The 14,413-nt window shown below is 38.5% G+C and overlaps 3 protein-coding genes across 5 annotated transcripts in view; 2 read left to right on the forward strand and 1 right to left on the reverse strand.

Annotated features, from left to right (window-relative positions):
- Positions 1-976, forward strand: part of LOC112458762 (poly(rC)-binding protein 2) — a 124,203-nt gene extending 123,227 nt beyond the window's left edge. The window contains exon 8 of the mRNA XM_025022548.1: positions 1-976. This exon is cut by the window's left edge and continues 14,612 nt beyond it. The gene's annotated coding sequence lies outside the window, so the exon portion shown is untranslated.
- Positions 977-1,280: 304 nt separating this feature from the next.
- LOC112458765 (protein PBDC1) lies at positions 1,281-2,552 on the reverse strand. Its single transcript, XM_025022552.1, has 4 exons — positions 2,382-2,552; positions 2,021-2,086; positions 1,855-1,914; positions 1,281-1,778 (listed from the first exon to the last, which is right to left on the reverse strand). The coding sequence occupies exons 1-4, from the start codon at positions 2,400-2,402 to the stop codon at positions 1,422-1,424; spliced, it is 504 nt and encodes a 167-aa protein (XP_024878320.1). The 5' UTR covers positions 2,403-2,552; the 3' UTR covers positions 1,281-1,421.
- A 1,192-nt stretch (positions 2,553-3,744) lies between these two features.
- On the forward strand, positions 3,745-14,402 carry LOC112458783 (NADP-dependent malic enzyme-like). Of its 3 annotated transcripts, XM_025022583.1 has the most exons (9): positions 3,745-3,821; positions 3,892-3,942; positions 6,737-6,893; positions 11,955-12,113; positions 12,190-12,552; positions 12,683-12,994; positions 13,099-13,467; positions 13,599-13,893; positions 14,008-14,402. In XM_025022583.1, the coding sequence occupies exons 1-9, from the start codon at positions 3,760-3,762 to the stop codon at positions 14,121-14,123; spliced, it is 1,884 nt and encodes a 627-aa protein (XP_024878351.1). In that variant the 5' UTR covers positions 3,745-3,759; the 3' UTR covers positions 14,124-14,402. The 3 variants fall into 3 exon arrangements, with proteins under 3 accessions (XP_024878351.1, XP_024878352.1, XP_024878350.1); XM_025022584.1 differs by lacking the exons at positions 3,745-3,821; positions 3,892-3,942 and adding an exon at positions 4,240-4,585; XM_025022582.1 differs by lacking the exons at positions 3,745-3,821; positions 3,892-3,942 and adding an exon at positions 5,323-5,545.
- The last annotated feature ends 11 nt before the right edge of the window (positions 14,403-14,413 follow it).

A 14,413-nucleotide genomic window follows, 5' to 3' on the forward strand; every position in this document is an offset into this window, starting at 1 on the left:
TTACGCTCATACGAAAGACGCTCATCTAAAGCAGATTTTATTCAAAGCTCTATTTTGTAATTCTCATATGATCTTGTATCGAATATTTTTTTAGCGGTCAGAGATACAGAGCGAACGCGAGAAAAAGAAAGCAAGAGTTTGAAAGAGAGAGAGAGAGAGAGAATGAGCGAGATTGGGAGAGAAGTCGCAGATGTACCGCTCGTATAGAGACTCAAGGAGAATTCGGAATTGCCAAATCGTTAGATGACTCATAATTTGAAAGAGGAGCAATTTTCAGATGATTATCTCAAATAATCAAATTACGATTATTTCAGGTGATTATCGCGTATCAGATAATGATACGAAAGAAGATAAACGACGCGGTTTTCTTCGAAGATTGTTTCTTCCTTTGCGCGCTTGTCACTAAAATGCAAAGATTGAAAAGGGTATATTATCCTGCCTCTAAAGTATACTCGCCATATAACGATTTGGCAGCTTTTATATCCCCTTAACGTTCGTAAGGGCAATAAAACAATGTACATTTTTCGAATACATCTGTATTTGAATGTGCAAGTTGCATAAAAAGACAGATTTTTTAGATATCGCACTGTCATATTTATTATTCTATGATAACGATCGAGATCGGCACGCGGGTCGACCGCACTCTCGAGATAGCGCATTCGCACCAATATATTATTGTGTGGCGAACGTCTATCAATTTTCTTTTTTTTTTTTTTTGTCTGAAGATCCACAACAGCACGCGAGTGCGGTCGATCGAGCGCCATTATGCGAATTAATATTATTAATAATAAAAAGAAGACAAATCGTACGCATTGTTCTTTCCAGTAAGAGAAGAAACAAGGTTTTCGGTGTTTTCACTACGATTGATAAACGATTCTATTATTGCATATGATATTATATTAATAACGATATTATTGCTGTAATGTTTGTTTTTGGTTATTAAAGTGTGTATATAGCAATATATTCTAGAAATGACCGCTCTTGTACATTTTTTTACCTTATTACCTTTTTGACCTTACTAATCGTTATCAAACATTTTCTGTGCCCTAGATTATTATGTATTTTTATTTTATACCCTTCTTTTAATCTTCTCTTTTCTTAGGAAATTTGCTGCAGCCTTTTACTATAGTTCTAGGTATTCATTCATCCGGCATATTATGTCTTTTTCTAAATTATTTCGATGTTACATAAAATTGAGAAGAGAAAGTTTATCCCATCATTAAGCCATGGAACATGCGCGCAGAGATGGTAAATATATTTAAATTAATTTAATGCTTACGTTATTATATATGTCTTTTATTATATGTATATCTTACAAAATTCTCTCTCGCATTATTTGTCTCTTACATTAAAAAAAAAGTAATAGAAAAATTGTATATCTGAATCGGTTTCCAATAATGTTAATGTAATATTAAAATTGGCTATTTTCTTACAGTCCTTTTCGGTCTGAATCTTTCTCTTACGCCATCATTGAAGCCATCTCTGTTCCTTGCGAGTTCTATAGCGTAAAACTGTATCCTGGTTGTTAGTATGCTGTTCTGCTCCGAATAATCTCCGGTGCAATCTGCTCTCAATAATGTACCAAAACTATAGTCCTCCACAATGTCCTTAAACTGTTCACAGAAGAACCTCCACTTTGTCTTCCCCTCTAGAGATTTCAATTCGTCTTCGTCCACTTTATCCACTTTCATACTGGGAAAGGTATCCTTAAAAGTCTTATAGATCTGCTCGTCGTGAGGTGTCAGTTTCAAAAGCTTTGGATCAACCGAGCATAAAATCTGAAAGACGATATTTCTATCACATATACTTTACTTATCTCATAACTTCTACGTGTGTAATAACTGTATAACTTACATTGAAATAAACCTCTGCATGTTCCATGGCTTTCATTGCCCACATTGCCTCCAGAGACGGCTAAAATAGAAATATGATGGAAACAAAGAGAACAAAAATATTTCCATATATATTTATAATGTTTTCTTGCAATATATAGTAGATATTACTTGGACGTTGTACTCACATCATTTTCAAATTCTTCAGCGGGTCTCGACAGCACGCTGGTACCAGCGATTAATTGATCTGCCGTCTTAAATATATGTATAATTCATTACATATATAATCAAACACTTCTCACAAATTAACTTATACAAGTATCAAATAAAATATAAATAAAACAAGGGAGGAATTATCTAATAAATATTATTGTAATAATTATTTACTAAATAAGCGAACAAATCTTAATCAAGTAAGATTTTCAACTTAAATAATTGCCAATTATTCAACAATTCTTACATTGTAGTTTTGTTCGCGTTGGACATGATCGTCTAGGTTATAAAATTATTATCGTGAACGTCGACGTGTGGAAAGAATAATTCACTTACCACGTTCCCTATTTGCGCCATTATATGTGTATTCGCAGCTCTTCAATAAGAAAAATTCATAAAATATCCTACGTCCTTGTATTATAAACGATATACGTCGTAAACAACACGCGCAAGGACGCGTATGATGCTATATTGCTAGTCTTTTTTGTGAGACTGTCATGACTGTCAGCCAGTCAGCCGGCAGCCGGCAGCCCCTGTATACACTACCGCCAGTATGTTACATCCATTTTCGAACGTGGTACTACGTAGCCACGTTCATTTTCCGACACCGCCGATAAAACAATGTATATTATTTTGGTGCGCGTCCGTGCTACATCTGCAAATGTATACATATACATATATGTATATTGCACCAAAATGATGTTTTATCGGCAGTGTCGGAAAGAAAAAAAGTGAGAAAGGGAGAGAGGGCTATTAGATATTTAACATATGTATAATATAAATATATAAAATAAGTTAATATTTATCGTACTCGCGCCAGCCGCCCGAGCCGCCGCACAGTCGGGCGACTGGCGAAAGGTCGAACGCGATTGGGTCGTGAGTCGAGCCCCCGGATCTGGCCAATCACGTTCCGCCGCTCGAGATTCTTTCGCTCTCCTCTCCTCAATTACATTGTAATTGTAATACATTATGACTTTCACCATGCATTCACCGCGCCATTAAGAAACAATTAGAACAACGGGAAAAAACTCTCGCAACGATCGAAGGTATCGTTATTCGCGTTCCTTTCAAACATAAAGATTTATAATATTTATATTATTTACATGATATATATTATATATATTGATCCTGATAGTAGATAATGAAACGTACAATTACACTTTTGAGAATAAAAATAATCTACTTTGAGCCCTATTAAATTTCAATGTATCCGCATTCCGATGCACAATTGACGTTCTCAAATTGAAGAATAATTAACAATATAACGAAAATCTGTCGCAGAATATGCAAAAAAACAATTTAACACAATGTCCATTAAGCATTTTAAAGGCCGAAGCATAATGTATGTACAAGCATAAGAAAATGGATTGGTCTGTTTTCTTATATGGACCAATCAATTATTTTCTTATACTTATATTATGCGTTATGCAAAAGTCTGATGTGCATGCTTCGGCCTTTATGCTTCTTGCGAAAATTAAATGCTTATTCGACTTCTTTATGCATGTTTTTATTCATACTTTTGAGACGTTTGTTTAGCTGTTTAAAAAGATTCTTATATTAATACAAGCCATGTTATTCGTGATGTGCAAAATAATAAAGATTTTTTGTCTCTTTGCGCGACTATCCACTAGACATATCACAAGATTCACAAGAAACGATTATCGATTAGATAACGATATATTCAGGACAGAGACCACGCCGCTATCGTCGACGAATGGCTGTCAGAAAGAGTTTGTTCGCGTTCGGGAAGACCCGAGCGAAGAACTACCTTCTCAGGTAAATTGCACACGATAGTGCAATGTGACGTACGCGATTGAGTTTTGACAAACCAAAAAATCTCTTTCAGTCGCGCAAAGTCATCTCTCTCTGTGCACGACAGGAAAACTTTCGTACGCACGTAAGTACGCAATTTCTGTCGTGTCATTAAGCAAAAAAAGATCCCAAACGAAAGATTACGCAACTACAAACACCGCCGTGGACGACGGCAGTTCGATTAAAATAAATCGCGAAAGCCGTTAAAAAGAAGTATTCTTTGTAAATGTCAGACCAGAGGAAGTGTCAGTTCCCCCTCCGAAAATACGCTTCTCTCGCCCGATTTTCTCTTCGAAGGAGACGGGGGGAATCTAGATAAACTAGAGCAAAGGCTGCAACACGACGGGCGAGCACCACGTTCTCCTCCTTGACGATCCGACGGCAAAACCCACTAGTCACGCTCGTGATCTGCTCGTGATCGGGGCAGTCGATTTCACATCTCACCGGCGTGGCGTGCGATCGGAGCTGGGCGGCTCACATTTCTTCTCGAGAAAAATCTCTCTTCCCTTATCGGGATTGATTTTGTCAACAGCTGCAAAATACGGCGCGCTCTTCCCTGCCCTAGCTAGCGCAGAGAGTTATGACGTGTTCGCGCCGCGATATCGATACGAAATCCAGACAAGCAAATCAACTAGCAAATCGTCCAGCTAATTGTTTAAGTGTCGATTCGTCAACGAAATGGGCAGCGGACACTCCAAAGACAATAATGCGCAACGAAACGGCAGGATGTAAGTGCCTTTGTCTTGTTTGTACTTACCTTAATTGCGGCTAACTTGCTCTCTCTTTCTCTCTCTCTCTCTCTTGATGATAAATAGGATTTTAGAATGTGTATCGTTAAAGAAAGAAAAAATAGAATTTAAAAATAAGCACTTTGATGTGAAATGTTGTAACAACAGTAACGCAGAATAAATAAAACTAACATTTTAGATCATTATTATTGGCTTAAGCTATAAATATATTATGTAACTTATTCCTGCACAGGATAAATATATCTTAAATTCTCAATCTTACTAATAATTAGTTTTTGAGTGGTTGCATCATTTAGGGACGTTTAGAAAAAGATATTTGCGTCGGAAATGTATGTGACTCAACTTGTACTTCATATTGCCTCATATTGGTAAAAGAATTTTTAATATTTCCTCATTTTACATATCTTGTAATAACTTTTACACGATAATGCCGTCTGAATTTCGCATTGGCTAAAGATGCATCGCGTGAATCGTGCGATCGGTATATCACGCTGGTGACTAAAAGAGTTTAAGGCCATCGCGACACGTACGCGTCGCGTTATCGCGTCTCATCGACCGCATCACTTGTCCACGCTGATAACTTTGTGCAAGGATAAACACGAAGCATGAGACACCACGGTGTCTTCCGTCTTCCGATCAATCTTTCCATTTCGCGATCCAGCTTCGAGAGGGGGAAAGTAAATTCTGATCAAATATTGGCGCTCACATATGAGCGAGATACGTCCTTGCCCCCGGATACGCTGTACGGGGGAGATAAGAAAACAGCCGCGAGAAGCCGCGAGACGTTTAGTCTATGCAAAGCATGTCTACGAAGCAGCTTTTGACGCCGCTCGGCTGTCACTTGACGAGTTTCCTCCGTCAATCGAGCGGCCTGCGTTACGATACCTACGACCTCGAACCTGCAGAAATCTACCGTCAGCATCAGCCGTCCAACAACAGGTAAAATCGATGTAAATTCCGCATCGAAGTCCGTGGACGTTGCCCGAGAAACGCGCAAAATCCCTCGCGTCATCGCCGTTTCGTTGAATTTCTTTCTTACCTACTTTTCTTACTTTTCTTACGTCAGGCGAAAGACCGCACTGACCGCAGTTTTTTCCCTATTACGCAATTCGGACACGCGCAAATCATCACCAGCTTGCTAGCTCAATTATATGAGCTCAACCAACTACCAGAGCGAGTAAATTAATCTTTGTTGCACAAACTTTGTTGAAGGAAAAGTTCTCCTATCCTTTTTTCTAACTTTTCGTTAATATTTATCGTTAATGTAATTTCTTAATTATTTTTTCTCGTAACGATGCAGCTACTTCAATAAAATTTTGCAAAGGGAAAATAATGCGCAGTCACGACGATTGGACGTACACTTTAAACTTTGATCTAGTCAGGGCAAAAGAGAGTACGGGAACGTATATACGTCATCAATCTACATCATTCGCGGACCCTGTCGAACTTTGTCCCCGTCACGATAGTGTTTTCTAAAATTCTAATATCGACATGTCTGCAGTCGTTTGCATGTTTTTCTCACGATGAATCAAACATGACATTTGTTATTCCGCAAATGCACAACGCGTGATTGCGCGATAAATGCGCGTGCGTTAAACCGTGCCTCCTCGCAGGTGCGTATCTGACAAGATTGCACCCCCAGAATATACTCGATCCCGATATCGAATATGTCCGATACAAATAAATATTCTGAAATTTTCTGCAGAAATTTTATTGAAAACGCCACGTTCGATATTTATCCTTATTGAATGTGCAAACGTAAATTGTGTATTATATTACACAATATAATACGATGCAATATTTTAAAGATTTGAAGCACTGATAAGATGCGTTCGACGTTGATTATGTTGTGTCTATCAGTTACGTGTCAACGTATAGTACAATGAGTAAAATGCGCTTAAGGTTAAAGGATCAATGATTGAAGGTCGCTGGCACACGGCGCGCGGCGGTGTTGATTTATTCTACCCCTTTGATTTCGCCGACGCGACGCGACGCGACGCGACGCGTCATGTCGCGTCACGTCACGTCACCGTGTCACCTCACTTCGCTATCGCGTTGCCTGTTCCCTGTCCTACCACCTTACCGCGAGTTTGCGCGCGGTCCGCTCAGACAAGTGGCATTCGTTCGCAGGACCCAGAGCAGTAGCCAGCCCGACTGTAGTAGGAGCAAAACGTCAACCATGTCGAGCTTGGAGCGCGATCAGCTGGGCCAGCGAGGTAGCGGCGACGCGGCCTGCGCCGGCCTTCTGCGTGGCCTCGACCACATCAGGGACCCGCAGCTCAACAAGGTAGGCCGTTGTCTGTCGCGCGAGAAAATGCCTTGCGCTTGCCATTTCGCCGCTTGCCGCTTGTGATAGACGCGAGCACGCGTACCGTCGCCGTTACGGATCCGCATAACACGGACTTGACTCATTGTCAGTACAGTACGCGGAAGTCTATTTAAAGAAAGAAAAAAAGATGACGAGAGGATCGGAACGTAACGAGCGCATTTTATCAAAGACGAAATTATTTTAACTTTAAACATCCTTCCAGTGCTCTCGTTATCATTCACAAGTGGACACGTACTTGGACTTTCATTTTAAGTGGCGAAATATTTGTCATTGTGTGTGTATGTCACATGCAGGACTTTTTTGTAAGATAATGATTTATACACGGCCGGTCGTGTAAAATTACCCGGAATAGGAAGATTCCGAGGAAAACGCTTTAACCCAGACACTTGGATCCGGTTTAAGGAAATATATGACTTGATTCTTCTCCTGTAATTCCTTAAATCTTCTCGTCACTGTAAAGAATAAAAAAGTGAAGATTTTAATAGCCGATAAAGCTGATTTTGAAAATTAATTTCACGCGTAATTTTACGTAAGATTACATCGTGTCACCTTAATGATTGAAGTAAATATTAGTAACTGATGAGTAATCTCCAATTATATTGATTCGCTGATCTGATAAAAAAGTTCGCAAATGGTTTGCGAAGCGAAATCTAAGACTTTGCTGCATGCAGCAATTGCGTATGTACGTACGGCGAATCGGATTGCAACTCGACAGCAGAATGCAAGATGACTACGCGAAATACCTCGCGGTAATTGCCCCCCGCGCTTGCGCAATCTCGAAACTCAATATAGTTAAGTGTCCCATTCAGAGGGTGATCACAGCCCTGAAGTTTCACAATCTTATTTCTGAATTTCTTCCAAGTTATCCGGTCACCATTGAAATCGCATGTTTAGTTGTCTTCAATTACTTTGCGAGATAAAGAAAATGCAATTTTTTCAATTCTTTTCAAAGGCTCTTTGCTTCTCCTTCTGAAGTTACCTGATGGACATAAAAAATTCTCATCCACTTTTAATTCAGAAGTGTCGATTCAACGGCTCTGAAAGTATTTTTAACTGTATCTTTCAGATTGTAAGAAGTTACTTTGATATTTTTCGCGATATCATTTATGAAGAAGCAAATGAGATTCGGGAGTTGATTATAATCAATCGAATTAAATTCTCCAGCGGAAAACTCAAGCGCACAAATATTTCGAAGAAAATAAAACATATTCTCTCTTTCTCTCTGTAAAGCACCTTTATATCGGTGAAATCATTCGCGGACGTTTCGCGCGGGCTCGTTTTTGCTAAGCAACGGGTACACGTAATACTTGGGGTAGGTCACGGAGTCACTTTATATTCAAGAATTCAAGAATAGGGCTGCCTATCGATCCGTGCACAGACCGAAGGGTCGCCGTCACGGGAGTCAAGAACCCCAGCAACCGTTTCCACGGTCGGTTGTTTGTCATGGGATACGAAAATCCCGAGGGAAAAGTTCGGGTAGTGAAAGTGCGACGAGATAATGGAGACCGACTGGTGGAATCTCGTTCCGGATCAGAACCGAGCTACGCGCATCCCTGAGGCACTGCTCGCTCTGGATGGCAGGGTACTCGTTCTTACTTGCGCTTGATTTTGCGATCTCATTTACGTTCGGACCGAAGCCCTGGACTTTCTCTTTTGTAAATCTCGCCGAAATCTCAACTTTCTTTTTCCCGCGATAACCAAACAAAACTTTCCCTTTATAATTGTCTTGACGCTTGAAAATATATAATATTTATTGTCTTATTAATATTGTAAAATTCACTTATTGTCCATTAAAACGAATATTTTAATTTTAATGATTACAAAGTTAATTCACCCAATGTCGATTAATTTTAATTTAGCTTATTCTTTTTATCTTTTCCTAATTCTAGATCTATAAAAAGCTAGACACAATTAAATATGCTTTATTATTAATTACTATTGACACGTGTCTATTGCAATGATAGTCGTTAAAAAATATATTTATATTTTATTAATAATATTATTGCAATAAGGAACAAAGGTTACAAATAGTTGTACAATAATTGGAAGTTAAGCACCATGGAGAAAATGAGAGATTCCTATATAGTCGATATAAAAACATAAAGAGTGTGATTGGAAAACAATAATTAGCTTTACTTTAGCCATTCTAGACAAACACTTCCACAGCCAGACGGCCTTGTCACTTGTGTCAGCATTATCAATTTACTCATAGCTAGATAAACATATACCGCAAAGATTATATTCTATCAAACAAACAAAACTGCGATATTGTGTGATATACTAACATTAAGTAAGATAAACATTTCAAGTGCGTTAAAGAAACTTTTATTTATAAAAATATTTTATTACAAATATATGTATATATATATATATATATATATATATATATATTTTTTTTTTTTTTTTTATAGAAAAAGTCCACTTTTCCAAAAGAGAGACATTATTGACCTCCCTTTAGATTACGTTAATTACTCGTTATGAAATATGAAAAATTTTAGAAATTGTGGATAATAATTAACTTTACATTAACAGATTTATATTCTAAATCTTATTTCTCTTTTATATCCAATTTCAAAATTAAAAAAATAGAATAAAGAACTTAATTTGTTTAAATACAGAATATTTATTGATAAAACTTAAGATAGAGTTGGTCATCGTTTTAGGGTGTGCATCAAAAAGCGGAGATGACCTCACCTAATGGAAAAGTACTCCTTACGAGCGTTGACCTCTCTATTGAATTAGATTTAATCATTTTTCATTCAATTCGTTGTGGTATGACCAATATCATTTATTTCGAAAAAAATCATCTTTTAAAAGCTGATAAAATTATTATAAATTATGGTTTAATCAGAAACTGATTAAACAACAACAATTGACTCAAGGATCACAAAAACATCATATATCTTACGTATTGACAAATTAAAGTTGTTAAATGCTTTCGCGCAAAACCACATTTACGTCTTATCATCAAGAGACATCTTATGTAAGAACGGATATAAAAGCGGTAGATATGTTATCATGCACCATTTACATTTACCGGCGACAATGCATTGTTATCGAGAACCACACGCGGAAACTTTCGGTCGCACAAAAGTCACAATACTTGTTTTTGACGAGAAAAATTTCCGCAATTTTTTGCAACGTTCTTTGCAGTGTTTCTACAGATACGCATGAGTATCGGTATTATTGAATTTATTAATATAATTATCAATATAATTATGCGATAATATTATTCTAGCTTCAACAAACTGTGTTTCAAGACCGACAACAAATTGTATATAAATTCACGCGAAAAATCTTTGTGTTAGACACAAAAGATCCAGCCCGACCGTATATTGGCACATTTTCTTTTAAAAAATGTCGATTTTAGATCAAATTAAAAAAAAGAGATAAATGAAAAAGAGAGATCGAATATCTTATATCGTTTAATAGCGCTGTATGGAAGCAAACTGTGTGGAAAAAAATCAGAAGATGTAAAATGACCATAGCCATCAAGGGAAATATTAACGGATAGTTGGATTATTAACACCAGACCGGACCGGTTTATCACTTTTCGAGAATAATGGACAAGAGCTCGATACTTTTCCGGCATTTAAAAATGAATGAAATCAATGCAAAGCAATGCGGTTCATCAACCGCAGTCGAGATAAGTCGGCGGGATGACAAGTCAGCTCATAAATTACTTATGTTGCTCCTTCAATATTGACGTTTTATTAATTAGAAACATCTATTATGTTATCGCGCGATTCGACGTTATAATTTATTCTGTTGGTCTTACAATTAATCTCGCTTGTCGACATTAAAAAAATGTTGGAAAGATATTATCGCAATGAGAAAACGGGAAAATTATTATAGCACATATCATTTTTTTAATTTTAAGAATATTTTTTATTTTATTAGTATAATTCTTTCGTTAATTTTTGTAATTGCAATTGTTATCTTGTAGTTATTGTAAGAATGTAACATATAATTAACAGAGCTGACGCGAGCAATGTTAATTAATTAATACTTTCTACTAATAGCGAGTTTGCGTTCAAAGTACGAGCGAGCGAAACACGGGCATTCGTTAAATTTTAATGGTGAAATAATCGTATACCGTGTTGACAATAGCCCGTTTAATCGACCGATAGTTTAAGGATTATCTGGCACAGTCTAACAATTCGCTTTAAAAAAGCATTGGCAGTGTCCCTACAAGATGCAGTTACATCACTATGCCAACGATATATGTGTTACATCTATAATCCAATCTAATATAAAGGGTGTTCTATATTAAACTTACGCGATTATCTCTGAAAGTACTAGCTGTTAAGATATTTCGGATTAAACTTACTCGAGAGAATAAATTAGATATTTAAAACGCCTCTTAAATACAAGGTTTTGTGTTGTCGCTTCAACGTCGATTAAAAGATTAAATAATGCAATCGAATATTTTCTTCATCACTTTTGTGAGATAACGCGTGTTTGTCTGACATCATCCATACAAGCTAGATTAAATTAGACACAATTGCCACGGGCAATTATAATGTCATTAACCTTGAAAGCGAATGTGGATCATGGAAAATGTGAGTCCCGCGGGTAAATTCTGATATATATATATATTTATCTGAATCACGATCATCGGATGTAACGTTCATGCAACATTAATCAACGCATTTGTAAAAATCAAAGTGGAACGACGATCAGCTGATCACCTTTCACCCACATTCACTAATGATTGTTGCGCAGTCAGCATTTACGGCACCATCAGTCTTTTTAATTGAAGGTCAGAGTCTATAGTCTGGTGCTCTGACTCATCGATTAATTTTTTCCGATTTGCGATCTTACAAGAAAAAGAAGCGATAGCGACGCGCGTGCAACACTCAACATTTGAAATAGTCTGAACGATGGATACAATTAATTTTGAAAAACATTTTGATAAATAAAATTAAATCATAGAATTATTAGGGATTTTTAAGAGAGGTAGAGATATGCTAGGGTGAGTTTCAATTTCACTTTTTAAACAGTATTATCACGTTTCAGGGCATGGCGTTCACCATCGAGGAAAGGCAGATGCTGGGTATACATGGTCTCCTACCGGCAGCCGTGAAAACCCAAGAAGAGCAGTTAGAGCTCTGCCGTCTTAATCTGGAACGCTATACGGACGATCTCTCGAAATACATATATCTCATAGGCCTACTGGTACATGAACACGGCAGTTATCAGGCCCGCTCCTATCTGTACGCGTTGATTCTCACATTAGGGTCTTGTTCCTTAGGACAGAAACGAGAAACTCTTCTACCGTTTGTTGGCAGAAGATGTAGGTAAAATGATGCCGCTGGTGTACACGCCAACCGTGGGTCTGGCATGTCAGAAATTCGGTCTGGTTTATCGTAGGCCGCGCGGCCTCTTCATAAGCATTCACGACAAAGGTCACGTGTACGACGTCTTGAAAAACTGGCCCGAGCACGACGTACGGGCGATCGTCGTCACGGACGGCGAAAGAATATTGGGATTAGGTGACCTGGGTGCTCACGGCATGGGCATTCCCGTAGGCAAATTGTCACTGTACACCGCATTAGCTGGTATTAAGCCCCACCAGTGTTTGCCTATCACTCTGGATGTCGGCACCAATACCCAGGTACGCGAAAATATATTTTAGATCTATAGTATAAAAACGGCGTCTTGATTTTCTCACTAAACCGCGAATTGATTTCTTTTCTAATTTTAAATCCATATATGCGTGTTTGATTTTTATATTTTTCTTGCAGTCTTTGTTGGATGATCCCCTGTACATCGGTCATAGACACAAACGTGTTACCGGACAAGACTATGACGACTTCGTGGACGAGTTTATGAAGGCTGTCGTGAAACGATACGGCTCGAATACATTAATCCAGTTCGAGGACTTTGGAAATTTTAACGCGTTCAGATTGCTTCTCAAGTATCGCAACATGTATTGTACCTTTAACGATGATATTCAAGGCACCGCCTCCGTCGCCGTTGCCGGATTACTGGCATCTCTTCGCGTTACGCGGACAAAGCTCTCGGAGAACACGATCGTGTTTCAGGGTGCCGGAGAGGTTGCTATCACATTTAGTTAACACGTTAACCGTCGACAAAAAAGCACGCGTGCTTTAGCCGTGAGAGCGATACGCGTTTATCGTAAATTATCAACTGTTTGTAGGCGTCGTTAGGTATCGCGTCGTTGTGCGTAATGACGATGAAAAAGGAAGGGGCAACCGAGGACGAAGCTAAGAGCAAAATCTGGATGGTAGACTCGAAAGGATTGTTAGTGAAAAATCGTCCAAAAGGCGGACTGACGGAGCATAAATTGCACTTTGCTCGCGAGGACCAGCCGATCGATACTCTGTTGGACGTCGTTAAGACTGCCAAACCCTCGGTTATCATCGGCGCAGCTGCTATCAGGGGTGCCTTCACAACAGAAATACTGAGGGAAATGGCGCGTCACAATGAGACACCCGTCATTTTCGCTCTGAGCAATCCAACGAGCAAGGCAGAGTGCACCGCTGAGGAAGCGTACATTGCTACAGAGGTAAGAAGCTGATTACGCATTCGAGACAGACTGTCCTTAAAGAACTCTCTGATTTTTATTGAAATATCTAACGAGTATGGTATTTCAACGGTTCCTAAATAATTTTATTAAATATCGTTTGAATTGTGCAGGGTAGATGCATATTCGCGAGCGGTTCGCCTTTCCTACCAGTAACGTACAACAATAAGACTTACTATCCTGGCCAGGGTAATAATAGTTACATATTCCCTGGAATCGCGCTGGCCGCGATATGCGCCGGTATGCGCACAATTCCCGAAGAGACTTTTCTTATTGCTGCAACAACTCTTTCTGATTTGGTAACGCAAACAGACTTGGACAGCGGAAATCTTTATCCACCGTTGGCTGACATACAGAAATGCTCGCTGAGTATAGCATGTGCGATCATGAAATATGCCTATGACAACTGTGAGTATAAATATTATTGCAAATGCATCGGAGGAGACGGGCATATACGAAGCATCTCGTCTCGTGCATTCTAACATATAATATGAATTATTCATGTATCTTTCTTATGCGCAGGCCTAGCGACTGTCCATCCCGAGCCTACGGATTACGAGAGTTTTATTAAGGCGCAGCTGTACGATCCAAGCTACAAGTCATCCATACCTCCAATTTACTCGTGGCCGAAATTGTAATACTTTCATTAATTTGACGTCATATAATTCCACGCACAATTATCTCGGATCTACGGAAGAGAAATATACACATAATGTTTTGAGGGAATTCTTCGGGAAACGAATTTTCCTCGCTTCTCTAAAGCCTGTTGATCGGGCTGTTATTTTATTTCAAGCGCCACGTATATGCGAATGTGACCAATGTGCAATATAAAATTATTGAAATTCACAGGAATAAATTTTTTTTTATGTGCAGGCTTTATTTGCAAATAAAGTATATGAGCTTCATATAAGAATCGATTTGCTGGTTG

Source organism: Temnothorax curvispinosus, unplaced genomic scaffold (assembly GCF_003070985.1).
Source record: "Temnothorax curvispinosus isolate PA1 unplaced genomic scaffold, ASM307098v1 QBEX01009183.1, whole genome shotgun sequence".
NCBI lineage: Eukaryota > Metazoa > Arthropoda > Insecta > Hymenoptera > Formicidae > Temnothorax > Temnothorax curvispinosus.